This window comes from Bombus vancouverensis, chromosome 1 (assembly GCF_051014615.1).
Source record: "Bombus vancouverensis nearcticus chromosome 1, iyBomVanc1_principal, whole genome shotgun sequence".
NCBI lineage: Eukaryota > Metazoa > Arthropoda > Insecta > Hymenoptera > Apidae > Bombus > Bombus vancouverensis.
The window spans coordinates 22106202-22133940 of record NC_134911.1 but is presented as its reverse complement, the minus strand read 5'-3'; the positions used below and the strand labels follow the sequence as shown (position 1 = coordinate 22133940).

General features: G+C 40.0%; 2 protein-coding genes across 13 annotated transcripts in view; one reads left to right on the top strand and one right to left on the bottom strand.

Moving 5' to 3' along the window:
• Window positions 1-27739, bottom strand: part of sls (sallimus) — a 246553-nt gene that overhangs the window by 22784 nt on the left and 196030 nt on the right. For 5 of the 11 annotated variants that reach the window (XM_076618986.1, XM_076618886.1, XM_076619188.1 and 2 more), the window contains 5 exons: window positions 26720-27607; window positions 26259-26322; window positions 25705-25758; window positions 13380-22307; window positions 53-12781 (listed from right to left, as the gene is read on the bottom strand). In XM_076618986.1, coding sequence (XP_076475101.1) covers window positions 53-12781; window positions 13380-22307; window positions 25705-25758; window positions 26259-26322; window positions 26720-27607 — 22663 coding nt within the window. Of the gene's footprint in view, window positions 1-52; window positions 12782-13379; window positions 22308-24759; window positions 24783-25704; window positions 25759-25860; window positions 26159-26258; window positions 26323-26719; window positions 27608-27739 lie in introns of those variants that run through there. The other 6 variants (XM_076619154.1, XM_076619009.1, XM_076618956.1 and 3 more) reach the window with 5 other exon arrangements.
• Window positions 23535-27739, top strand: part of LOC117159383 (uncharacterized) — a 30724-nt gene continuing 26519 nt past the window's right edge. The window contains exon 1 of one of the 2 annotated variants that reach the window (XR_004464571.2): window positions 23535-24029. The gene's annotated coding sequence lies outside the window, so the exon portion shown is untranslated. The remainder of the gene's footprint in view (window positions 24030-27739) is intronic. The other variant, XR_013058797.1, reaches the window with a different exon arrangement.

The following is a 27739-nucleotide window of genomic DNA, read 5'->3' as shown; positions in this document are numbered from 1 at the left end:
TATATATATATAGTTGTATGAGATGATAGTAATACGTAAGAAATAGGCTTACCTTCTGTCACATTCTTGTCAGCTTTAGGTTTTATCGGTCTTTTGTGTTTTGGTTTTTCGTGTATTTCTGGTGTAGTGTCTTCGTGGATTTCTATTGTTGCTGTTAATGGTTCTTTACCTTCCTCTTCCACGGTCACCTCTTCAGTGACCTGTTCTTTACCTTCGTATTTCCTGGTGACACGCTTTTTGCGTACAGTTTTCTTTGTTCCTTCCTCGGTCACGATCTCGCTCGTTACGATCTCTTCTTTGATCTCTTCGACAGGCGCGGCTGGTACAATCGATTCTATCGGTAATACCATTGGTTTATCTTCGACAATTTCTTCGACAGTTACGACTGGCTCTTCGCCTTCTTCTTGTATCGTTGTCTCTTCAACAACTAGTGGTTTCTCGTCACTACGTTTGGTCGTGGTTTTCTTCTTTTTGATCTTTCGCGGTTTCTTTTCAGGTATTTCTTCTGTAATTACGGTTGTAACAACCTCGACAGTTTCGATAATGTCGTCGTCTTTGGGAACGAATTTCAGATAATCTTCGGGCTTCTTCTCTTCCTCTTTCTCTTCTTCCGGTTTTTTCCAAGGTTTCAGTTTGATTTTCTCTGGCTCCTCCTTTGGAGCTTCTCTTTCAGGAATTCTCCTCTTTATTTCTTCTTCTTCTTCCGGTTCTTCTGGTTTTGGAATACCAGGTACTATTGGAATAGCCTCGGTTTCCTGAGCTGGTGTTTTACGTTCTTTCTTTGGTTTTTTGCTTGGAACTTTCTTAGGAACTTTCTTTCCCGGCTCAGGATACTCTGGCACCTCTCTTTCTTCCAGTTCAACTTCCGGAGTTTCTATCTCATAAGGTTCAAATGGTTTTAACTCAGGATATTCCTTCTCTTCTTTTTCTTTCTTTGGTTTCTCTTTTTCTTCTTTTTTCTTTGGAACGGGAGCCTCTTCTTCTAAAACACTTGGAACCTTCTCTGGTATCTTCTTCAGTTTCACAGTCTCTGGTTTCTCCTCTTCTGCAATCCGCGGCTTTCCTTTGCCTATTTTCAATTTCTTCGGTTTTTCTTCTTCAGGTTTTTCTGGTTTAGGTTTACGTTCATATGGTGCCATTTCTTCTACCTTTTCTAATGGAACTTTCTTCAATTCTTCAAATTCTTGATCCACTTTCTCTAATTCTGTTATTTCTTTCTCTGGAAGTTTCACCTTCTTATGTCTTATCTTCTTTAATTTCAGTGCTTCTTCCATGGTATGAGATAGAATACCATTCTGTACGTAATTAGGTTCAAGTTCGGTTATAATTGGATATTTAATCGACGGTGGCCATTCGTGTTCTGTGATACGGCTGCGTAAAAGAATTTTAGGGAACTTTTCATCCTTGTCTTCTTTTTTCTTCGGTTTGACAGGAGCTTTCTTTAGTTTAATTTGCGCGAATAAAGGAGTAGCCGGTTCTTCGATCTTAGGTTTAATTGCTTTCTGTTCCTTGATACTGATCCTCATCAACTGAGGTTTCTCACCTTCAATCTTTTCAACAGGTTTTTTCTTTTTAACTTTCTTCTCTGGTTTTACTTCTGGTACAGGTTCTTCAAGTTTCTCTAGTGGTAATTCTTTCTTTAACTCCTCGAACTCCTGATCCAACTTCTCAAGCTTTGCTATTTCTTTTTCTATGCGCTTGATCCTCTTCTTCTTTGGTTTTGGTAACTTATCAGCTTCTTCAATGTTGCGAGATAAGATACCATTTTGGACCTCGTTTGGTTCGAGCTCGTCGATCTTCAAATGTTTTATCGCTGGAGGCCACTCAATAGGTGTAATTCGACTTCGAAGAAGAACGCGAGGAATTTTGTCTTTTTTCTCCACTGGGCGTTTCACAGTTGGAGTCTTGCGTAATTTAATTTGAGCGAACTGAGGTTTATCCACCGATACTTCTTGAACTTCGAGTTTTGTGGCTTCGAATTTGGTTATTTTCATACGTTGGAGCTTGACAGGTTTCTTCTTAGCTTTTTCTAGAGGAATTTCTGGAGCTTCAGGTGCTTCGATCTTCTCTTCTTCAGATATAAGAACTTTCTTAGGAACTTTCTTTTTAATGACCTTTTTCGATTTGCCTTCTTTCGTAACGATCTCAGTCACTTCTACTTCTTCGGGTGCTTTCGCCTTTTCTGTAGGTTCTATACTTTCTGTAATAGGAAGTGCTTTTACAATTTCTTCGACAACTTCTTCAATAGGACTTTCAGTAACAGTTGTGACAGGTCGCTTTCCTTGTTCTTCTACGGTTACCATCTCAGTCACTTGTTGTTCTTTTCCCTTGCGTTTGATAACCTTCTTTTTGGTGACTTTCTTGGGTTTACCTTCTTTTGTCACTTCTTGCGTAACTGTAACTTGTTCACGGACCTCTTCAACTTCTCCTGGTTTAGCATGTTTTGGGGCAGGAAGAGCTTTCAGTGTCTCTTCAACTATTTCTTCTGTAGGACCTTCAGTAACAGTTGTAACTGGAAGCTTGCCTTGTTCTTCGACAGTGACAACTTCAGACACTTGTTGCTTTCTTCCTTTGCGTTTGATGATCTTCTTCTTCGTGACCTTCTTAGGTTTACCCTCCTTAGTAACTTCTTCAGTGACAGTCACTTGTTCGCGAACTTCTTCAACTTCAGTTGGTTTCACATATTCTGGAACAGGAAGTGGTTTTATTACATCATCAATCAGTTCTTCAACAGGTCCCTCGGTTACGGTTGTGACAGGAGCTTTTCCTTCTTCCTCGACTGTGACAACTTCTGTTACTTGCTGTTGTGGCCCTTTACGTCTGATAACCCTCTTTTTAACTGTTTTCTTTGGTTTACCTTCTTTTGTAATTTCTTGGGTCACAGTGACTTGTTCACGAAGCTCCTCGATTTCTGATGGTTTAGCATATTTGGGTGCTGGTAAAGTTTTCAATATTTCTTCGACTACTTCTTCTGTTGGACCTTCAGTGACAATTGTAACTGGAGCCTTGCCTTGTTCTTCGATAGTTACTACTTCAGTAACCTGTTGTTGCTTTCCTTTACGCTTGATCTGCTTTTTCTTGGTGACTTTCGTTGGTTTACCTTCCTTAGTTATCTCTTCAGTGATAGTTACTTGTTCACGAACTTCTTCTACTTCAGTAGGTTTCACACGTTTTGCAGCAGGTAATGGTTTTACCATTTCCTCTACTATTTCCTCGACGGCACCTTCAGTGACGGTTGTTGCAGGTCTCTTTCCTTGTTCTTCGATGGTAACAACTTCTGTCACCTGTTGTTCTTTGCCTTTACGCTTAATGACCTTCTTTTTGGTGATCTTTCTTGGTTTCCCTTCTTCAGTGACTTCTTGCGTGACAGTAACTTGTTCACGAATTTCTTCTTCCTCACCCGGTTTGGCATATTCTGGACCTGATAATGTTTTAATCGTTTCTTCAACAATTTCTTCTGTAGGACCTTCAATAACAGTTGTAACTGGAGCTTTTCCCTGTTCCTCAATTGTTACTACTTCAGATACCTGCTGTTCTCTTCCTTTGCGTGTGATTACTTTCTTTTTCTTAACCTTCTTGGGTTTTCCTTCCTTGGTTAATTCTTCAGTGATAGTTACCTGTTCATGGACTTTTTCTACTTCAGATGGTTTGACAAATTCTGGAGTTGGTAGTGGTTTCAGCATGTCTTCAACTACTTCTTCTACTGGACCTTCAGTGACAGTTGTGACAGGTCTCTTGCCTTGTTCCTCCACAGTAATAACTTCTGTAACTTGTTGTACTTTGCCTTTGCGCTTGATAACCTTTTTCTTGGTAGTTTTCTTTGGTTTACCTTCTTTGGTTACCTCTTGAGTAACTGTTACTTGTTCACGAACCTCTTCGACTTCATCTGGTTCGGCATATTCGGGAGCTGGTAATGCTTTTATGGATTCTTCTAGTATTTCTTCTGTAGGACCATCAGTGATAGTTGTAATTGGTGCCTTGCCTTGTTCTTCAACTGTGACAATGTCAGAGACTTGCTGTTCTCTTCCTTTGCGTTTAATAACTTTCTTCTTGGTAACTCTCCTAGGTTTACCTTCTTTAGTGACTTCTTCCGTAATAGTTACTTGTTCACGGATTTCTTCTTCTTCAAATGGTTTAATTTTTTCTGGAGTTGGCAATGGTTTTATTATTTCCTCGACCAATTCTTCAGTGGGCCCTTCAATTACAGTCGTAACAGGAGCCTTTCCTTGTTCTTCGACTGTTGTAACTTCTGTGACTTGTTGCTCTTTTCCTTTGCGTTTTACTACCTTCTTTTTAGTTACCTTTTTAGGTTTGCCTTCTTCCGTTACTTCTTCTGTAACGGTTACCTGTTCGCGTATTTCTTCTCCTTCTCCAGGTTTAGCGTACTCCGGTGCTGGAAGAGCTTTCAGTGTCTCTTCAACCACTTCTTCAACAGGTCCTTCAGAGACAGTTTTAACAGGTCTCTTACCCTGTTCTTCAACAGTGACAACCTCCGTTACCTGTTGTTCTTTGCCCTTACGTTTGATTATTTTCTTTTTGGTTGTCTTCTTTGGTTTACCCTCATTAGTCACTTCTTGAGTGACTGTGACTTCTTCTCGAATCTCTTCCACTTCAGATGGTTCGACGCGTTGAATTATGGGCAGAGGTTTTACAAATTCCTCCACTACTTCTTCTACAGGACCCTCGGTTACGGTTGTAACAGGTCGTTTACCTTTTACTTCAACTGTTACCACTTCAGTCACCTGTTGTTCTTTGCCTTTACGTTTAATAACCTTCTTTTTGGTAATCTTTTTAGGCTTGCCTTCTGTGCTTACTTCTTCTGTGACTGTTACTTGTTCACGTACCTCCTCAATTTCTCCCGATTTGGCGTGTTCAGGAGCAGGAAGTACTTTTAGTGTATCTTCTAGTACTTCCTCCAGTGGACCTTCAGTAATTGTAGTAACTGGTGCTTTTCCTTGCTCTTCGACAGTGACAAGTTCTGTGACTTGTTGTTCCTTCCCTTTGCGCTTGACAATCTTTTTCTTAGTTACCTTTTTAGGTTTGCCTTCCATTGTCATTTCTTCTGCCACAGTCACTTGTTCACGTATCTCTTCTACTTCAGATGGATGGATTTTCTCCGGTGCAGGCAGTGGTTTTATTATTTCTTCTATAAGTTCCTCTGTCAGACCGTCAGTAACTGTTCTTACTGGAGGCTTACCTTCTTCTTCAACAGTGACAACCTCCGTAACTTGTTGTTTTTTGCCTTTACGTTTGGTGATTTTCTTTTTGGTGACTTTCTTTGGCTTGCCTTCTTTAGTTATTTCTTCTGTGACAGTTATTTGTTCACGTACTTCTTCTACATCAGATGGTCTCACAAATTCTGCGGTTGGAAGTAGTTTTATCTGTTCTTCTACAATTTCTTCTGTTGGACCTTCAGTTACAGTCGTAACTGGTCTCTTTCCTTGTTCTTCAACGGTTATCATCTCAGTCACTTGTTGCTCTTTTCCTTTTCGTTTGATTATCTTCTTTTTGGTGGTCTTTTTAGGTTTGCCTTCTTTAGTTACTTCTTCAGTGACAGTGACTTGTTCACGTATCTCTTCCACCTCAGTTGGTGTGATATACTCTGGAAGAGCCAGCGGCTTTATAACATCCTCTACAACTTCCTCCACAGGTCCTTCAGTCACCGTTGTAACGGGTCTTTTTCCTTGTTCTTCAACGGTTACCATCTCAGTCACTTGTTGTTCTTTTCCTTTTCGTTTGATTATCTTCTTTTTGGTAGTCTTTTTAGGTTTGCCTTCTTTAGTTACCTCTTCAGTGACAGTCACTTGTTCTCTGATCTCCTCAACTTCAGTTGGTTTTAATCCTTCTGGAACTGGCACTTCTTTTATTATTTCTTCTACAACTTCTTCTGTTGGACCTTCAGTTACAGTCGTAACTGGTCTCTTTCCTTGTTCTTCAACGGTTACCATCTCAGTTACTTGTTGTTCTTTTCCTTTTCGTTTGATTATCTTCTTTTTGGTGGTCTTTTTAGGTTTGCCTTCTTTAGTTACTTCTTCAGTGACAGTGACTTGTTCACGTATCTCTTCCACCTCAGTTGGTGTGATATACTCTGGAAGAGCCAGCGGCTTTATAACATCCTCTACAACTTCCTCCACAGGTCCTTCAGTCACCGTTGTAACGGGTCTTTTTCCTTGTTCTTCAACGGTTACCATCTCAGTCACTTGTTGTTCTTTTCCTTTTCGTTTGATTATCTTCTTTTTGGTAGTCTTTTTAGGTTTGCCTTCTTTAGTTACCTCTTCAGTGACAGTCACTTGTTCTCTGATCTCCTCAACTTCAGTTGGTTTTAATCCTTCTGGAACTGGCACTTCTTTTATTATTTCTTCTACAACTTCTTCTGTTGGACCTTCAGTTACAGTCGTAACTGGTCTCTTTCCTTGTTCTTCAACGGTTACCATCTCAGTTACTTGTTGTTCTTTTCCTTTTCGTTTGATTATCTTCTTTTTGGTGGTCTTTTTAGGTTTGCCTTCTTTAGTTACTTCTTCAGTGACAGTGACTTGTTCACGTATCTCTTCCACCTCAGTTGGTGTGATATACTCTGGAAGTGCCAGCGGCTTTATAACTTCCTCTACAACTTCCTCCACAGGTCCTTCAGTCACCGTTGTAACGGGTCTTTTTCCTTGTTCTTCAACGGTTACCATCTCAGTCACTTGTTGTTCTTTTCCTTTTCGTTTGATTATTTTCTTTTTGGTAGTCTTTTTAGGTTTTCCTTCTTTAGTTATCTCTTCAGTGACAGTCACTTGTTCTCTAATCTCCTCAACTTCAGTTGGTCTTACTTTTTCTGGAGCAGGCAATGTTTTTATTGTTTCTTCTAGAACTTCTTCTACTGGTCCTTCCATTACAGTTATGACTGGAGTTTTGCCTTGTTCTTCAACAGTTACTATCTCAGTTACTTTCTGATCTTGACCTTTTCTTTTAATGATCTTTTTCTTTGTGGTCTTCTTCGGCTTACCTTCTCTAGTTTCTTCCTCAGTAACTGTCACTTGCTCACGTACTTCTTCAACTTCGGTTGGTTCAATACGTTGTGGGGCAGGCAATGGTTTAGTGAAAGTCTCTATTATTTTTTCAACTGGTCCCTCGGTAATTGTTGTCACTGGTGCTTTTCCTTCTTCTTCAACAGTCACAATTTCAGTAACTTGTTGTTCTGGACCTATGCGTTTGATGACTTTCTTTTTAATAGTTTTCTTTGGTTTGCCCGATCTACTGACTTCCTGGATAACTGTAACTTGTTCATGAACTTCCCCGACTTCACCTGGTTTTGCGTATTCTGCTGCTGGAAGAGGTTTAATCGTTTCGTCCACTACCTCTTCTACTGGGCCTTCCTTTACTGTAGTGATAGGAGGTTTTCCTTTCTCTTCAACTGTAACCACGTCAGTGACCCGCTGTTCTTTTCCCTTACGTTTGATGATTTTTTTCTTTGTAGTTTTCTTTGGTTTACCTTCTTTGGTTAATTCTTCGGCGACTGTGACTTGTTCAGTTACCTCTTCTACATCTTTTGGTCTAATAACTTCCGGTTTCATCACTTCTTCTACTATTTCTTCTACTGGTCCTTCAGTCACCGTCGTTACAGGTGCTTTTCCTGCTTCCTCAACAGTAACTGTCTCAGTCACTTTTTGTTCCTGACCTTTACGTTTGATAACCTTTTTCTTAATGATTTTCTTGGGTTTACCTTCTCTCGTAATTTCTTCAGTAACTGTCACTTGCTCTCTGACTTCTTCTACTTCAGTTGGTGTAATACGTTCGGAAGCGGGCAGTGGTTTTATAGTTTCCTCGACAATTTCCTCTATTGGACCTTCAGTCACTGTTGTTACGGGTTTCTTTCCTTGCTCTTCAACCGTTACTACCTCCGTCACTTGTTGTTCTTTACCTCTTCGTTTAATTAGCTTCTTCTTGGTAACCTTTTTGGGTTTACCTTCTCTCGTAATTTCTTCAGTAACTGTCACTTGTTCTCTGACTTCCTCTACTTCAGTTGGTGTAACACGTTCGGGAGCGGGCAGTGGTTTTATAGTTTCTTCGACAATTTCCTCTGTTGGTCCTTCAGTCACTGTTGTTACGGGTTTCTTTCCTTGCTCTTCAACCGTTACTACCTCCGTCACCTGTTGTTCTTTACCTCTTCGTTTAATTAGTTTCTTCTTTGTAACCTTTTTGGGTTTTCCTTCTCTCGTAATTTCTTCAGTAACTGTCACTTGCTCTCTGACTTCTTCTACTTCAGTTGGTGTAATACGTTCGGGAGCGGGCAGTGGTTTTATGGTTTCCTCCACAATTTCCTCTGTTGGTCCTTCAGTCACTGTTGTTTCGGGTTTCTTTCCATGCTCCTCAACCGTTACCACTTCCGTCACCTGTTGTTCTTTACCTCTTCGTTTAATTATCTTCTTCTTGGTAACCTTTTTGGGTTTACCTTCTCTCGTAATTTCTTCAGTAACTGTCACTTGCTCTCTGACTTCTTCTACTTCAGTTGGTGTAATACGTTCGGAAGCGGGCAGTGGTTTTATAGTTTCCTCGACAATTTCCTCTATTGGACCTTCAGTCACTGTTGTTACGGGTTTCTTTCCTTGCTCTTCAACCGTTACTACCTCCGTCACCTGTTGTTCTTTACCTCTTCGTTTAATTAGCTTCTTCTTGGTAACCGTTTTGGGTTTACCTTCTCTCGTAATTTCTTCAGTAACTGTCACTTGCTCTCTGACTTCTTCTACTTCAGTTGGTGTAATACGTTCGGGTGCGGGCAGTGGTTTTATAGTTTCCTCGACAATTTCCTCTGTTGGTCCTTCAGGCACTATTGTTTCGGGTTTCTTTCCATGCTCTTCAACCGTTACTACTTCCGTCACCTGTTGTTCTTTACCTCTTCGTTTAATTATCTTCTTCTTGGTAACCTTTTTGGGTTTACCTTCTCTCGTAATTTCTTCAGTAACTGTCACTTGCTCTCTGACTTCTTCTACTTCAGTTGGTGTAATACGTTCGGGAGCGGGCAGTGGTTTTATAGTTTCTTCGACAATTTCCTCTGTTGGTCCTTCAGTCACTGTTGTTACGGGTTTCTTTCCTTGCTCTTCAACCGTTACTACCTCCGTCACCTGTTGTTCTTTACCTCTTCGTTTAATTAGTTTCTTCTTTGTAACCTTTTTGGGTTTTCCTTCTCTCGTAATTTCTTCAGTAACTGTCACTTGCTCTCTTACTTCTTCTACTTCAGTTGGTGTAATACGTTCGGGAGCGGGCAGTGGTTTTATAGTTTCTTCGACAATTTCCTCTATTGGGCCTTCAGTCACTGTTGTTACGGGTTTCTTTCCTTGTTCTTCAACCGTTACTACTTCCGTCACCTGTTGTTCTTTACCTCTTCGTTTAATTAGCTTCTTCTTGGTAACCTTTTTGGGTTTACCTTCTCTCGTAATTTCTTCAGTAACTGTCACTTGCTCTCTGACTTCTTCTACTTCAGTTGGTGTAATACGTTCGGGTGTGGGCAGTGGTTTTATAGTTTCCTCGACAATTTCCTCTGTTGGTCCTTCAGTCACTATTGTTTCGGGTTTCTTTCCATGCTCCTCAACCGTTACCACTTCCGTCACCTGTTGTTCTTTACCTCTTCGTTTAATTATCTTCTTCTTGGTAACCTTTTTGGGTTTACCTTCTCTCGTAATTTCTTCAGTAACTGTCACTTGCTCTCTGACTTCTTCTACTTCAGTTGGTGTAATACGTTGGGGAGCGGGCAGTGGTTTTATGGTTTCCTCCACAATTTCCTCTGTTGGTCCTTCAGTTACTGTTGTTTCGGGTTTCTTTCCATGCTCCTCAACCGTTACCACTTCCGTCACCTGTTGTTCTTTACCTCTTCGTTTAATTATCTTCTTCTTGGTAACCTTTTTGGGTTTACCTTCTCTCGTAATTTCTTCAGTAACTGTCACTTGCTCTCTGACTTCTACTTCAGTTGGTGTAATACGTTCGGGTGCGGGCAGAGCTTTTATAGTTTCCTCGACAATTTCCTCTATTGGTCCTTCTGTCACTGTTGTTTCGGGTTTCTTTCCATGCTCTTCAACCGTTACTACTTCCGTCACCTGTTGTTCTTTACCTCTTCGTTTAATTATCTTCTTCTTGGTAACCTTTTTGGGTTTACCTTCTCTCGTAATTTCTTCAGTAACTGTCACTTGCTCTCTGACTTCTTCTACTTCAGTTGGTGTAATACGTTCTGGAGCAGGCAGTGGTTTTATAGTTTCTTCGACAATTTCCTCTGTTGGTCCTTCAGTCACTGTTGTTTCGGGTTTCTTTCCATGCTCCTCAACCGTTACTACTTCCGTCACCTGTTGTTCTTTACCTCTTCGTTTAATTATCTTCTTCTTGGTAACCTTTTTGGGTTTACCTTCTCTCGTAATTTCTTCAGTAACTGTCACTTGCTCTCTGACTTCTTCTACTTCAGTTGGTGTAATACGTTCGGGAGCGGGCAGTGGTTTTATGGTTTCCTCCACAATTTCCTCTGTTGGTCCTTCAGTCACTGTTGTTTCGGGTTTCTTTCCATGCTCCTCAACCGTTACCACTTCCGTCACCTGTTGTTCTTTACCTCTTCGTTTAATTATCTTCTTCTTGGTAACCTTTTTGGGTTTACCTTCTCTCGTAATTTCTTCAGTAACTGTCACTTGCTCTCTGACTTCTTCTACTTCAGTTGGTGTAATACGTTCTGGAGCAGGCAGTGGTTTTATAGTTTCTTCGACAATTTCCTCTGTTGGTCCTTCAGTCACTGTTGTTTCGGGTTTCTTTCCATGCTCCTCAACCGTTACTACTTCCGTCACCTGTTGTTCTTTACCTCTTCGTTTAATTATCTTCTTCTTGGTAACCTTTTTGGGTTTACCTTCTCTCGTAATTTCTTCAGTAACTGTCACTTGCTCTCTGACTTCTTCTACTTCAGTTGGTGTAATACGTTCGGGAGCGGGCAGTGGTTTTATGGTTTCCTCCACAATTTCCTCTGTTGGTCCTTCAGTCACTGTTGTTTCGGGTTTCTTTCCATGCTCCTCAACCGTTACTACCTCCGTCACCTGTTGTTCTTTACCTCTTCGTTTAATTATCTTCTTCTTGGTAACCTTTTTGGGTTTACCTTCTCTCGTAATTTCTTCAGTAACTGTCACTTGCTCTCTGACTTCTTCTACTTCAGTTGGTGTAATACGTTCGGGAGCGGGCAGTGGTTTTATAGTTTCTTCGACAATTTCCTCTGTTGGTCCTTCAGTCACTGTTGTTACGGGTTTCTTTCCTTGCTCTTCAACCGTTACTACCTCCGTCACCTGTTGTTCTTTACCTCTTCGTTTAATTAGTTTCTTCTTTGTAACCTTTTTGGGTTTTCCTTCTCTCGTAATTTCTTCAGTAACTGTCACTTGCTCTCTGACTTCTTCTACTTCAGTTGGTGTAATACGTTCGGGAGCGGGCAATGGTTTTATTGTTTCCTCGACAATTTCCTCTATTGGGCCTTCAGTCACTGTTGTTACGGGTTTCTTTCCTTGTTCCTCAACCGTTACTACTTCCGTCACCTGTTGTTCTTTACCTCTTCGTTTAATTAGCTTCTTCTTGGTAACCTTTTTGGGTTTACCTTCTCTCGTAATTTCTTCAGTAACTGTCACTTGTTCTCTGACTTCTTCTACTTCAGTTGGTGTGATACGTACGGGAACGGGCAATGGTTTTATTGTTTCCGCGATAACTTCCTCTATTGGTCCTTCAGTTACTGTAGTAACAGGTGCTTTATCCTGTTCTTCGACTATAACCACTTCTGTCACTTGTTGCTTCTGTCCCTTTCGCTTGATGATCTTCTTTCTTGTAGTCTTTTTTGGTTTACCCCACCTGGTTACTTCTTCCGTAATTGTAACTTGTTCTTTAACTTCTTCAACTTCTGATGGTTTAGCATACGCTGATGCAGGCAAACGTTTCATAATCTCTTCGACTATTTCTTCCACTGGTCCTTCAATGACACTGGTCTCCGGAGCTTTCCCTTCTTCTTCGACTGTCACTACTTCAGTCACCTGTTGCTCCTTGCCATCCCTCTTAATTATCTTTTTCTTGGTAACCTTCTTAGGTTTTCCTTCTTTTGATACTTCTTCCGTCACCGTCACTTGTTCTTCCACTTGTTGCACCGTTGGTATAATATACTCTACTGGTGCCAATGGTTTCGTTTCCTCCTCTGGTATTTGTTCTTCTACTGGCTTCTCCTTTTTAATTTCTCTTTCAGTCGTTTCTATCATCTCCGTAGGTTTTGTTGTCACCGTTGTTACAGGTGCTTTGCCTTCCTCTTCCACCGTCGTTTCTTCGGTAACTTTTTGAGTTCTTCCTTTCTGACGTATAATCTTCTTCGTTACTTTCTTAGTTTTATCAGTATCTTGAACTTGAATTACTTCAACTTCTACTTTCTCCTCTTCCTTCTGAGTTTCCTCCACCTCGTCGATTCTTGTAGGTATTATCTCTTCAACATCCATAGTTGTTGTAATCTCTTCAATAGGCATAAATTGTTTCTTCGGTATCGATGGTATCTGTGGTTTAATATCTTCAAGTTCCTCTTCAATGACAACGACATTATCTTCTTCAGCTTCTGTTTTAGGCTTTTTCTTACGAATAATCGTTTTCTTAGTCTTAACCGCCGCTGTTTCATCCTCTTTACTTCCGCGCCTGAATTTCGTTGTATATTCTTCAATTACTTCTGTGTCTGATTCGATCAATTGCTGTGGCGTATCGTGTTTTGTGTGTTGTGTGATTGTGATGTGATGTTGTTGCGCTGGTACTTCTGTAGTTTCTGAAATGTATACAAGAACAAGTGTGATATGATTATCGTGTCGTGACAGTAATCGTTCGCGCACTATTTTGCTTTTCTTTTACTTTTTTTGGTTTGACTTCTCACATATAACCGCGATACTTCACCGAAAGCGTATTCGGGGCTTGGGTTGGTTAGTTTGTATTGTTTGTGTCTCGAATCATCGATTTCGTAACACAAAACACTAAACGCGACGTATAAACCTGTTTCGGATGAAATTCTTGTATTTTGTCTGATGAATGAACTGTTGTGTGTTCTGTGTGATAGTAATCCGTGTTGTTTATATGAACCTTTCCATATCGTGTTTGATTCTGTGTGTTGTCTACATACCTACCTTACACGATTTCCTACAACCATTATCCTATACCTGACGACCCTATCAAACCTGCTTGGAAGACGCATTTAAACGTTTTGCGCGTTGATCGTTCTTCCGCTTCGATCGAGCCTCCCCTATGATTTCTCAACAACCAAATCAATATAACCACTATTGTCAATGCGTCTTCTGGTCCAATCCTAATCGTCCACATGCTCGTCCGTCCCGTCGATGCCAATCGAATACCTTGATAACAATAATACTCACCCATAACGTGTTCCAGGTGTTCTGCCTCGATAGTAACGCTCGCTAACTTCGCGAAAGGTAATACAGACTCGGGCATTTCTGACTCAATCTCACCAGAGCTCAATGGTTCTGTTACGATCACACCTTGTTGAATCTCCTCTACACCTTTGGCTGTCTTTTTCTCTGGTCTAGTTACTTTAAATTCGCCAGCTGCGTCAGCTGGCTGAATTTCAGTTTTCACAGCTACTTCGTGTTTAATCACATCAGGTTGAGCTGAAACTTCTTTAGCAACGCCTTTTATGACTTCCTTTGACTCTTGTTCCGTGGCCGTCACTTGAGTTATTTCGACACTCTCAGACACACGGAACGACATCTCTGCTGTAGCTGACTTAGCTGTTTTTTCTACGATAAACGTATCTTCGCTTTCTTGGGTTATTGGCTGTATTTGTTCTATACTTTCGAATGGAATTTGTTCAGGAACTATTTGTTTGGTATCTGGTTTGGTAGTTTCTTGTAACTCTTCAGCTATAACTGATGTAATTACTTGGGATTTCTGAGCAACCTGGATACCTAGTAGACTAGGTTTGGCTGTTTGAGTGGTAGGTTCGTCAGGAGTTGGAAGACCCTGCTCTGCTTCACCAAACGCGACTTCTGATACTGATAGGGAAAGCAACTCTTCTAATTGAGGTTTTCCTTTTTGTTCTTCCGGTGCTTTTGGTTTATGAAGTTCTTGAGCACTGGTCATAGTTAATATTTCCGAGGTCTCTGCGACTTCAATACTATCTAACTGTGGATGTGCCTTGCGTTCTTTAGGAGCTTCTGGAGCTGGTAATTCCTTCTCAGCTTCTGTCGATACCACTTCTGAAACAGTGAGGAAGCTGAGCTCTTCCACATCTGGTTTACCCTTCTGACTCTCAGGCTTATCCAACTTCTGCAACTCTTCGACATTCGTCACAGTTAAGACTTCGGTTTTCTCAGCTACCTCTCTGCCAGTCATCTGTGGCTGAGCAATCTTCTCACTTGGTTTTTCGGGAGATGGCAGAGTATCCTCCAATTCACTAGACATTACTTGAGAAACTGTTATAGACGTAAGTTCGTCCAATCGTGGTTTTACTTTTTGTCCTTCAGGTAATATGTGCTTTTCTAATTCTTCTACATTCGTCACAGTAAGAATTTGACTAGTCTCGACGACTTCTCTCCCCGTAAAAGCAGGCTTAGCAGTCGCTGTGCTAGGTGCTACTTGTTTCTCTAACGTCTCTTCAGTCTCGTGCGAGACAGTCTGAGAAACTGTAACAGAAGTCAGTTCTTCTACATTTGGTTTTCCTTTCTGTTGTTCCGGTGCATGCTCAGCTATTAGTTCCTCCGCTGCCATCATAGTCAAAATTTGTGTGGTTTCTGCTACATCACGACCTAGTAAACTCGGCTGTGCCATTTTTTCTGTAGGCATTTCAGGACTAGGTAACAAGTCCTCCATCTCAGTAGAAACTGTCTGTGATATTGACAGAGACACAAATTCTTCCAAACCAGGAACTCCTTTCTGTTCTCCAGGCTTCTTATCTTCAGCCAACGTATCAACATTCGCCATAGTCAAAACTTCCATCGTCTGTGCCACGTCTCTGCCTATCATGCTTGGCTGTGCCTCCCTTTCAACTGGAATTTCCGGCGCAGGCAAAGCTTCCTCTGCTTCTTGAGAAACCACCTGTGAAACTGTCAAAGGAGATAATTCTTCAACTTGCGGTTTTCCTTTTTGTTCTTCTGGTGCTTTGGGTGCTACAAGTTCCTCTGCACTGGCAACAGTCAACACCTGCATAGTTTCTGCTACGTCTCTTCCTATTAGACTAGGCTGAGCTGTCTTCTCTTTTGGAACTTCCGCTGTTGGTAGTGTTTCCTCAGCTTCTTCAGATACAACATGAGAAATTGTAAGTGGAGTCAGTTCGTCCAATTTTGGTTTTCCTTTCTGTTCTTCAGGACGTTTCACTGCAAGTTCTTCAGCTTCGGTTATGGTAGTCACTTGAGATGTTTCTGCAGCTTCTCGGCCTAGTATGTTGAACCCCGCCTTCTGATCTTTAGGCATAAACTTAGTAGTGAATATGTCCTCCGTTTCGTTGGAAATTACTTCAGAAATCGTTACTGAAGACAATTCTTCTACTTCCATTTTACCTTGTTGTTCCTTCAATTGAGTTATTTTTTCGAATTCTTCAGTGGTTGCTCCAGTGACTATCTGCGTTACTTCAGGAACTTCTCTGCCAGTTAAACTAGGCTGAGCTTGCTGCCCTTTAGGTGCAACAGTTGCAGGCAAAATATCTTCAATTTCATTAGAAACTACTTCAGTAACTGTAACAGTGGTAAGTCCTTCCATCTGAGGTTTTCCTTTTTGTTCTTCAGGTTTGAATTTCCCTTCAAACGTCTCTTCGCGTTCACCAGTCGTCGTCTCCATCTTAACAGCTGTCTCTATGACAGTTTGTGTCATCGTGGCTTGAGAAGATACTCGTTTCTCTTCGTGGATCTCTTGAGTGCTCTGAATACTCTCCACTAACGATCCAACTACAGTTTCATGAAGACTGATATCTTGAGTGGCTATAACTCCTTCTCTTTTGGGTGCTACATCAAAGACACTCTCTTTGTCTTCTGTAATAGTCTCCGAAATTTGAAGAGGCGTCATTTTCTGTATATCTATATCTGCTTTTTGAGTTTGAGGTTTGAACACGCCTTCGAACGAACGTTCACTTTCTTCAACTATATTCTGACTCACAATGATACTTTCAAACGTGTCTTGTCCAGGAACAGCTACTTGAGGTTGCATGGTAATATCCTTTACTTTATCTGGCATATTAACTTGAGACTCAACGGTAGTGGTCTCGATAATATTACGTTCTGTGATGATTGTACTACTAGCTGTCTGAGCAGCTTCCAATTTCTTCTCCTTCAATAGAGACTCAACCTCAGCTGATGTCACTTCCGTCACAGATATTCCGTGACCTTCCTCAAACATGGGCACTGCAATCGACGAAATTGTTTTTGGATATTTATCAAATATTCCTTCGCTCTCTACGCTTGGAATATCTTCAATAATTATAGGTTCTAAAGCATCTTGTTTAGGATGAGCTTTGACCTCGCGTTTCTCTAAGGGCTGAACAGCACCAGTGCTCTGTTCGACAAATACCTGAGCCTTCTGCGCCACGTCCATTCCAACCTTTGTCAAAGTAACCTCTGCAGTGCTCTCATCACGTTTTTGTATGATCATAGAGTCTTCCTTATCCTGAGTGATTACATGAGAAACTGTGACACTCTTTCCTTCCACGAAGCTCACTTTCGCGCTATGTTCATCCAACTTCATCTTCTCCTTGAATATCGCACTATGTTCTTGCGGAACTGTTTCACTAATATCAACGCTCTCCAGCATAGTTTGAATAGAATGAGCTTCAAAAGTCGTCGGTTTTGGTGCTTCAGGAAGATCTCCAAGTCCCTCTCTAAGATTTACTTCCATCTGTTCAGCGACTTCTTTGCCTTCCATCGCTGGTTTTGCTACTTCCTCGCGAGGTTTCTTCATAGCTGACAGTTCTACTTCACCATCTTGAGCTGTAGTTGCCTCTGTTATAGCAATAAACCTGTTCTCATCTATTGTTACACGTGCACTAGTCTTCTGCATCGATATTTCCTCAACCTTATCTATTTCTTTTTCTGCTAGGATTTGTTCCGTCATTTCGATTGTTTCGAATGGTTTCTGGCCTACTTGTGCTGTTGCTGTGATAGGTTTGACAATGTCCACATCTCCAGTACTTATCTGTGGAATAACCTCTGATCCTTCCGCCACTTCATGTCCGGATACAATACCTGGCACTGCCGATCGTGTTTTCTCTTCTTGAACAGTTTTTAATATCTCTTCCTTATCAGCTGCGCTGACTTCAGTCACAGTAGTCACGCGTTTACCTTCTTCGATAGAGACTTCTACCTTCTGAACTTCTGGCTTGAATTTTCCTTCGAAAATATTTTCTTGATCTTGAACGATATCTTGAGTGACTTGTACACTTTGATATACTTCTTGACTGGGAAGTGCCTTTTTAGTATCTGGTTTCTCTACCTTTACTTCTGCTATTGAATCTTCAACAGAAATAGTAGTAGTTTCAGCAATTGCATGAGTGGTGTCTAATCCAACAGAAGCTGCATGTTTGGATGGTTGTTCTTCAGAAATATATAAAGATTCTTTGTCTGCAGGAGTTACTTGAGATACACTCACGATCTTTCTACCTTCTTCAAGATCTACAACAGCTCTCTTATTTTCTGGTAATTGTCCTGGTATAAATTTGTCTTCACTTTCTTGAACAATAGTCTGAGACTCAATTAATGAAGTAAATGGAACATGTTCTGGCATTGCAGTGGCACCTGATGGTTTCTCCTCAACAAATTCGCCTGTGCTAAAATCTACAACTTGCACAGTTGTTTCTGCGACTACGTGACCAGAAATCAAACTCTTTCCAGCTGTCTTCATCTCTGGAAGCTCTTTAGACTTATATTCTTCCTCTTTATCTTCCAAAACCACGGTTGACACCTGTATACTCTGTTCTTCCACTAGAGACATGTCAGCCAGAGCTTGTAATGGCGCTTTATCCTTATTAAACAATCCTTCAGCTTCAGTTGGTTGTGTTTCTGAGCTAATTATAGCTTCCAGAGGAATACTAGATGGCATTGCTGCGGCTGAAACTGGTTTCATCTCTTCCAATTTTCCAGCACTAGAATCTACAGTCACCTCCGTCTTCTCAGCGATCACGTGACCAGCAAACTGAACACTAGCCTGTTTTTCAGTCGGTTTCTCAGGAATTTTGAGAATATCTTCTTTATCAGCTGGAATTTCAGTAGTGGTAGTGGCACTGATGATTTCATTGATAGATATTTCTGCTTTGTTGGTGATTACAGGTTTGTCCATGAATTCTTTCTCAGTCTCAGACACAACCGTCTCAGTTTGAACGATGCTTTCAAATGGCAATCGTTCTTCTTTAGCTGCGACTGTGGTTGGTGCAGGCACAGTTAAGTCTCCAGAAACAGCAGCTGGATTGATCTCTGTCAGCTGAGCCACTTTATGAGCATCGAAACTAGGTACAGCTTGTTTACCATGGATCTCTAGCTTCTCGAAGTATTCCTTCTCCATATCTGAAGCAATGGTCTCAATTACTGTGATTCCTTCTTCTTCCTGGAATGAAATATCTACTACTTTTTTATCTGGTTGTACAAAGTCTTCCATAGGCTTTTCTAGATCACCAGCAGCCGTCTCAGAAGCAATTAAACTGTGGAAAGTAATATGATCTGTTGTAGCTGTTGCCGCAAGAGCCTCTTTGCGTTCAAATTCGCCCACATTATCTGTCGTAGTGGTCTCACTAGTCTGAGCGACAATATGTGCGGGGATATCGAAGCTAGCTGTCTTGGTCTCTGGTTTCTCACCTTCTGGAAGCAGACTCTCTTTATCTTCAGTAGTAACTGCTGAAACAATTAAACCTTCTCCTGTCACGAATTCAAGATTCGCTTTCTTATCAGAGGGTTTAATCTCACTGAATGGTGCTTCTGTCTCTCTGGTCTGTACTTCTTCGGCAATTGCAGCTTCGATAGGTAATATCGTGGTTTTTGGTTTCATTTCTTGAACCGCTTCATGTGGTAGATCACTTAAGCTTGTGTCACTAAGGATTTCCAATTTGGATGCTACACCTTGTGTGTCGATGTCTACGGTAGCTTCTACGCCTCTAGGTTTTTCTTCTCGAGTGAATATTCCCTCTTTGTCTTCTGGATACGTTATACCTACCACGATACCTTGACCTTCTTCAAAAGTGACTTCAATTTTCTTAGTATCAGGTTTTATATCTTCTTGGAGAGGCGACTCTTTCTCAGAAATAGATATCTCTGTCTGTTCAACGACTTCCAATCCACTCTGTTGTTGACTAGCATGTTCTTCCTTTGTCTTGTCTTCTTTCAGAATATCTACATTGCTCGCAAGAATTGTCTCCTGTAACTCAGCAACCTCGTGTCCTCCAGTGATTCCTAATGTAACTTTTCTTTCTTTTGGTATCTCTTCCACTTCCAACTTTTCTTCTTCCTGGACACTGGTTATCTCAGTGACTGTTAATTTCTCAGTCTTCATCTGAATTTCAACCTCAGCACTCTGAGTAGTTGGCAAAACATCTGCTTCTCTCGTTTTCTCTGTTTCAGCAATAGTTGTCTCTGTGATAACCAATTCTTCCAAAGCATCTCTTTGTGGAATAGCCTTTCCAGATCTAGGTGTGTCAATACTCATATCAGCGGTGCTTTGCTCCACTAAAGTTTCTGATTTTAATGCAACTGTGTGACCGGACACCAATGTCTGAGCAGTATAATCCTGCGGCTTCACGTCAGGACTGTAAACATTCTCACGATCGTGGGGAATAACCTCCAAGACAGTTGGGCCAGGTCTGGGTTCAGTCAATTCCACAATTGCAGTCTTCTGGTCTGGCTGTACGTCAGTTTTATACAAATCTTCTTTCTCTGCTAACTGCTGCATGGCTACAGTTACGCTCTCTAGTGGAACATGTGATGGTTGAGCTACACCAGAAGCTGGCTTCTCTTCAGGCACGTATTCCCCAGTTGGTGAATGAGTTCTGACTTCTTCGAACACCGGTGCGACTTGTGTAGTAAATTCTGTGCTAGCATAAGCTCCCTTAATCTCAGATACTTGTGTATATTCAGCTTCTCTCTCGCTAGCGATTACCATAGTAGTATGAACGCCTTCTATTTCGTTCATTGTAACTTCAGCCGTCTTTGATTCGGGTGCTTTGTCTTTTTCAACCGGTGCTACGTCTTCTGCCGCAATAGTCTCTCGCACTACAGTCTCTTGTAATCCAATGGGTTCTATTTTAGCCATGCCAGAAGATGGAACTTCTTTCTTGATAACACCTAGATTATCTTCTGGTTGAATCATCTCAACCTCTAACGAAACTACAGGATGAGTAGGTACTGTCTTGCCACGATGAGATTCTGGCATTTCGAAGATTTTAAGATCAGCTTCCTTTTCTATAGACGTAGTCTGGAACACTTCAACGCTTCTAATGGCGTCGTAACTAGTTTCTACTATACGTTCTTCGGGTTTGACTATTTCATCCATTTTTGCCTCACGATCGTGAGTCATGGTTTCTTGGACCATCTTAGCCTCTGTCAACTGCACAGCCACGGTTCCACTTTCTTGCACGTATTTCAACTCTTCCTTGAAATCTGACGGATAATCTGCTGTCTGGATTTCTGATACCATCACATGTTCTTCAGGTCTGATAGAAGTCTCCGCTAATACTTTCGTAGGCTTCTGATCTGGATGATAAATACCCTCGGACTCCTGAATAAGTGTACTCGTGATAGATCCAATTTCTAATGGAGATATTGATGTCTCTGCTGTCTTGGTAGTTGGTTTGTCTCCTGGTTGATACTCTTTCTCTTTCTCAGATGGGACAGTCTCCACTATCACAGCTGATGTAATCTCGACTACATTTAAATCAGCAACAGCCTTCTTCGTCTCTTCAATTGTCAAATGAGTCTCTGTGTCTTGCGTTTGAACCGTAGATACAGAAACTCCTTCTAACAGAGTTACATTTGGAGTAGCCTCGAATGTATCAGTTTTCCTTTCAGAAATAAACACTCCCTCACTTTCCTGAACAACATTCTGTTGGATAATTGCTGTTTCGTTTCCATAAGATATTCCAACTTGTGCTTTCTGACTAGGTGGTAATCTACCTGGAACATATTCACCTTCCTTCTCAGGAGCGTGCATTTCTTCTGTGACTCGTTGACGTTGCGGAATAACAGTTTCTGTGGCGACTTCTGTAGGAACTACCAGTTCTGGGTAATACTTTCCTGGTTTATCTTCTGCTCGAATTTCTTCGACAACCAATGGTTCAACTGCTGTCACGTTTATTCTGGGTTTAGTTGGTACAGTCTTTAATGGTTCTAATTTGTCTTCTGACAATCCTTCTTGAACTTCATAGACTGATAAGCCTACTTGAGGCAGAATAGTGTCTTCTGCTTTGACTGTCAATGGCGACACAAAATCTTCTGTTGGAGCTTCCTTTTGACTTACCATGGTTTCATACACAGTAGTAGCTTCTTGAAGAGTCACACTAACGTCTGCAGTTCTACTGACTTCTTGTTTGTCTATAGTTAAAGCGGATAGATTAGCATCGTTGGTCAAGGTCTCACTGACAATTAAACCTTCCGATGGAACGAAAGCTGGTGTTGCCTCGTAGGATGTAGGTTTGAAGGTATCAGAAAATTCGCCAGTGGAAGCTTGAATTGTTGTTTCTGTTGTAGAATAAGGTTCTACCGGTGAAATAGATAAGGAAGCTTTACGTTCAATGGGCCTAATTTGAGTTATATCGTCGATTTCTTTTTCCTGAACGGGGACCAGTTGCTCGGTTAATGGGGTAATCGTGTCCATAGTTAATTTAGCTTTCTCTAATTCTGGTTTTCCAGGTGCTTGTTCGATAGTACGATCCAAAGGTACTATTTGATGTCTTTGGCTAGAAACGTTTAACATGATCGAAGGCATTGATTTATCTTTTGTCACTTCGAATTCCTCGATTTCTTCCAGCTCAACCTCGTCTTTTCCAATCTTAGGTCGTTTGGGTTTCAATTCTTTTCTTACTTTTTCTATTATTTCTTCTTCTTCCTCTACAACCTGTTTCTCTAAATCATCGCGTTTCTTTTGTTTTTGAGCCACCCTGCCCTTCGAGTCTGTTTCAGTAACGATCGTTTCGACTTCTTCCTCAATTTCTTCCACATCCTTTTTCTTCTTCTTCTTCTTTTCAGTCTCTTCGATCTCCTCGATTTCTACAACTTGAACCCCCTCGTCCCTATCTTCCTTTCTCTCCTCGATTTGTTCCTTTGGTTTTGTTACTTTTCGTTCGTGCAGTGTCGTGTATGCCTGCCGTGTGTCCTCGTATTCTGTGGAAAGTATGTGAGAATATTCGTGTCAATCATAAACGCGGACATGTTCGGTCTTTCTCTCACGTTAAGCCTTTCGCTCAGTTCGTTCGTTCGCACGCTCTCACTTTCCCGAGTTAGGCGACAAAATTTCATTCTCGTAATTTTTTTTACATTTGTTTGTTTTACTGTTTTGCAGACTTCATGCGACGAACCATAGAATATGCGGATGCTGCTTGCTCAGACAACGTGCTTCAATACGATACAGGAGTGAGACAAAACCTACATACGTATAGTGCACGGAATTTGTGTGAAGGTAAGAGAAAATAAATCAAAAAAAAAATAATAGAAAGAGAAAGTAAAAGAAAAGGAAAAAATAAGAAAAATTGGAATATAGCGGATAGTGTGTGAACAGCGTATTCTATTTTACTCTACGCGGCTTCCAAAGGTATCGTATAGTTTTATTTCATTGTGCTCTTAGCGAGAATACGAAACGTTGACCCTTTCAGGACGAGAATGTTAAAATATCAGAGGTACAAAGGAACCATAGAAGTTGTCTCGATTTTGTCTATTTCGATGGAATATTTTCAAATTTTTCAGAGGTACTTTTAATATTTACAACAAATGGGTTCAAATAAGATGAAACATTGAGGTAGTAGAAAATACTTACTACAAATATATGAGTTATCAATCTCAAGTATAATATAATAAATTATGACATTTGTAATATTATAAAAATATTATCGGTTAACTACGCATTCTTCGTAAATTTATAACAAAAATAGAAGAGGTGGAAGTTTCTTTATCTCTTTATACAATGCCTTGAATAGATTTTGTAAATTATGCCATGGCATTTCGTAACGAGGAAACTATGAATATATTTACATTGATAACTATAATTTATTTACATTAGAATGAGTAAGATATTTTGAAACGAGCTTAAAAACCTACCTACGCTGCTATTTAGTATCACCAAAATATACGAATTAAAGAATGTTATTTAATTTTTTTGCTTACGTGATCTTATACTCTATCGGATTGCGAATTATATATTGCAATAAATTATCGTTTCGACAACCGTGTTCATAAAATATAAGAAAGTTATATCTATATATTTATATCTCAATAGATAGAAACATATACAAACATTCATGTTTCCATCATTTTGAAAATGTATTAGGACTATCATATTACTTACAAAAATACTAAAAACTTCTAAAAATATTTAAAAAATATTAAAAAATCGCTGGCAACTAACAGCGTAAACACATTATATATAATTACTAGATAATTATTCTATTGCAAAGTGTGTCATCCTGAATGGGTCACAGACAGTACACCGTCGGGCAGGTAAATAATGTTCGCGATGGAAACTACTCGATCGACACAGTGTCTTTTTGTAAAGTTTCTTAAAACGGTACAGAATGGAATATTGTTTCACTGGTTGGAATTACGATGTCTCTGGAATGTTTGTTGCGGTATCTAAGAGTAGTGTGCGATGGGTAGTGCTGCTTCGCAGGCACCTGTGCTCATGCGTTGTTTAATAACAAGTGATGCGTGTGTAAATTTCGTGTAGTGGCAGTGGAAAGAGATAGTATAGGCCGGCCAGAAGTCAAACCAACATTAACACAAAAGAAAAAAAGAAAGAGAACTACAAGAGACGCTTGTCTGTTACACATCGTGCTTGCTGCCGAAAATAAAATAAAGTGGAGAAATTAAAAAGAAAATAAAAAGGCATAGAAGGTAAATCTTTTGTCTAATCGCTAATCATTTTGTATGTGGGACAACGTTGTTATACAGAAAGATTCATGTGAGTGTGTAACTTGAATGTGTAACAGTAACAAGTAAAAACAGCCAATTGCATTCTAACTAACGTTGCAAATATATACTGCTACCAGTAAATATCTACTTACAAACGAATAATATAATACAGTCTATTGATGTAGAAACTATGAAATATATACAGACATGAAAATTATTATTTCTCTAAATTTCCAATACACTGAAATTTAATATCTGCGGTGATTGGATAATATTCAAAGCATCGTATACCATACAATTTTCATTGAAAATGTAATACTCGATTCATTGAAATCGAATATTTATCGACTTCAATGATCTCGTGATAATTTATTTCGCAGTTTCTCAGATGATATAACAAGGCATGAAAAAGAACATAAATGAAACGTTAAACAGAAAAATGTGGTGGAAACGATGGATCCGTTACCAAATACAAATGAAATACACGAATTGAAGCGTAAATCAAATTTTACTTACATCGAAACTGCGATTAGCAGAGCGAAGCTCAAAACGAGAAGCTTTTGGTGGTGGACGTGGTTTGGTGAAGCGGGTCAAAGATTGATATACTAATTTAGGTGATTATATTTAAGGGAATAGGGAGAATAGAATAATGAAGGGATACGGCGCGTGGAAAGCATAGCGGCATAAGCAGAACAATTTTACTGCTATTATTCGATCAAGTAAAGCTTCATGCATCTGAAAGAATAATAAAATATAATCATTACGTAAAGACCGTATCGTATGATTGATCACGCACGTGCTTTCTTTTCTTTCAATATCTTTTGGTCTACGATACGTGGTATCGATTCTATTAGTCAGCGCAAATGAGCTTTAAATTTGAGATGAATCTTTTATTTAGTAATTAAGATGATCTTCAAGCTTGTAGCAGAATGTTTCATGAAGAATTTGGTATCCGTTCAGAATTGCCACATTCCTTTGATTTGATTAATTCCCAACTAGTGTCAATGGATCGTAGATGACTCGTAACAAAGCTAATTTCGGACAATTCCATTTTTAAATTATGTCTCCTATCTTATACGATAGAGATTTTGCATTCATCGTATTATGTAACATTGAGATATTAAATTAATTCAATTAGAATTACATATTAAATTAATATTACGTACAGTAATAAAAAATCATTCGTTAGTTGATTGAATTAAACAATTACCTAAAAATTAATCTAATGTTCTATGTAATAATATAAATTAAAAATGAATAATCTATCGTGTAATGGTCACCTATGACCCAATAATACTAGTTGAAGATTAAGATTCTACTACAGATAAAATTGTCTTTAGAAATCCTACATCTTCTTCATTGACCATATTCAACATACTTGAAGTGAAATAGAAACATAAAAATAAATGTAAACTCAGGCTTAGAAAATTAGCTCTGCAAGGAACTACTGAGGACTGTTTAAGATTTAAGAAAAGTACGATAAAGAATTGAAAAAAGTAGAATTGGAATGTCGATGTGGTGTCGACTGTCCGGACACTGAAATCTTTGCGTCGAAGAAATGAGAAGTAAATAATATTAATGATGCTGTCCATTCGTGAGTCGAATGGCGAATTGTACGAATGTATATCCCATGCACTGAGAACTCGTTGCTTCAAACCTTTTATGTCACGAATATCCTGCGCGCGGACGGCTTTTCTTTCGTCCCTCCTCTCTGCAATCAGAAAATCCATTCGTTTCTTTCGTGGGAATTCTGGGAGAAGGAGATCAGTACGAAGAGCAAAACACTCGAAGAAAAAAGAAAAACACACAGGGATATTATGGCACATGGCAAAAGAATCACTTTTATTTGATACTTGAAATGTACAATACATGACGTACAAAAAACGTGTGACGAAGGAAATCTTTTTGTTATTGAATTATATACAAAAAGAAAAAAAATTGAATAAAACGCATGCTTACTCGAGCTTATGTATATATGTAGTCGTGAAGCCGCGGACTATATACAAATATTAAAAACGTAAGAAAAATGTACACTCGTAAAGTGTATAGGCAGCCACGCAAGCACACACCAAAACGTAAGATGTTTAATGTATTAAGTAGAAAAAGACGATCTGCAACATCGTTTTGTAACATTGCATTGTTCGTGGTATATGAATATTTTTATGTCTCTTTTTTTCATATTTCAAACCTCACACCGTATTCTCCACTTACCCATGAAATGGACCTCCATTTTGTGGATATCTACTCGTTCCGTAACTCGTCCCTCCGTTTCAACCTGTGAAGAATTATTCTTAGTATGTTTCCAGTTCAAATTTTATATAAATCTCACAATAATCGTATATAAGTTGTCTTTTAGAAAACCTATGATATATAGCAGATATATCGATAACATAATACAAATAGATAGTAACTAAAAATTGAAGCAAAAGATAAAAGATTCCTATGGAAAGAAAACTCGACTTTTTGATCATTCTACTTCATATTTCTAACCTTGCTCCAATCCTCGAATTTAAGAAAATACTACGACTCAAGATTGAAACTCGAAATTGAATACCACAAATCAGATTCGAAAATAATTTCAATAAGTTTTTTAAAACAGACAAATACGATTGGATCAAAAATAATTCGAAGCACATAGCAGGGCTAGAAAGAAGTAGAAAATCAATCCTTACTTCCGTAGCTTCTGTAACCTCCCAAGCACGCGGCCGGAAGTCCTCAGGAGCAAAGTGCGTGAGCACTTCCTCCACGGTAACGTGTTGCAGCTCGATCATCCTCATAAAAGCACGGAAGCCAACGGTAGCGGCCACTACACTTTCGTCGGTGGTCGTTTCTTCCGTCAGAACCTGCGTGATCAATGGACCATGACCTTCTCGTTCCACTAATTGAACCAGCGCATTCTGAGCCTCGGGGGTTTTCAACGCAGGGAAATTGTCCGTCCTGTACAGACTCTCGTTTATCTCGTTCACGGAGACACCTTGGCGCACCAAGAAGCCGATAGTAGCCAATTCTCGAAGAGGAGCTTCGCCAGGTCCAAATTCTTTCGCGTGAAGCATCTCCATAATTTCCTCCACCTCTCTCGCGATATTCTCTCTTTGTCTTTCTACGATTTCCTCGATGGTCACTTCTTCTTTCACCTTTATCTTGTCTTTCTTCTTCTTTTTCGGTTTTTCCTCCGTGATTACTTCTCTGGGCTTCTCTTCGAATATTTCTTCTTCGGTTACCACTGTTTTCTTTGCTTTTCGTTGTTTGGCCTCAATTCGTTTCATCTCTTGGACACCAGCTTCAGTGCGCACCTCTGACACAGAGACGGTTTGCAAGGTTTCCGACGTGATTTTAGCGCGATCGACCACCGATTCCACTGTGAAATCTTGCGCTATGTCTTCCGTGGCCACTTCTGAGACGACCACTACACCTTCGCGCTCCTCCACCACCCGTTTCGCACGTTCCTCAGGCTTTGGTACCATTTCGCGCGCCTTCTGATCGTCGATCTTCTTCAGCGACGCGGTTGCTTCCGTCACTAGCGGCTCTTGGATCGGCACCACTTTCTTTGCTCGTGATATCTATGAAATGGAATGTTAACCTTTAATGTATGAGTATTAATTGAACGCAAATTTATCCTTTACTAACATTTTAGTTGACTATGGAGCACAATAATTAATGGTAGCTGTTAATATTATTTATAGTGATATAAT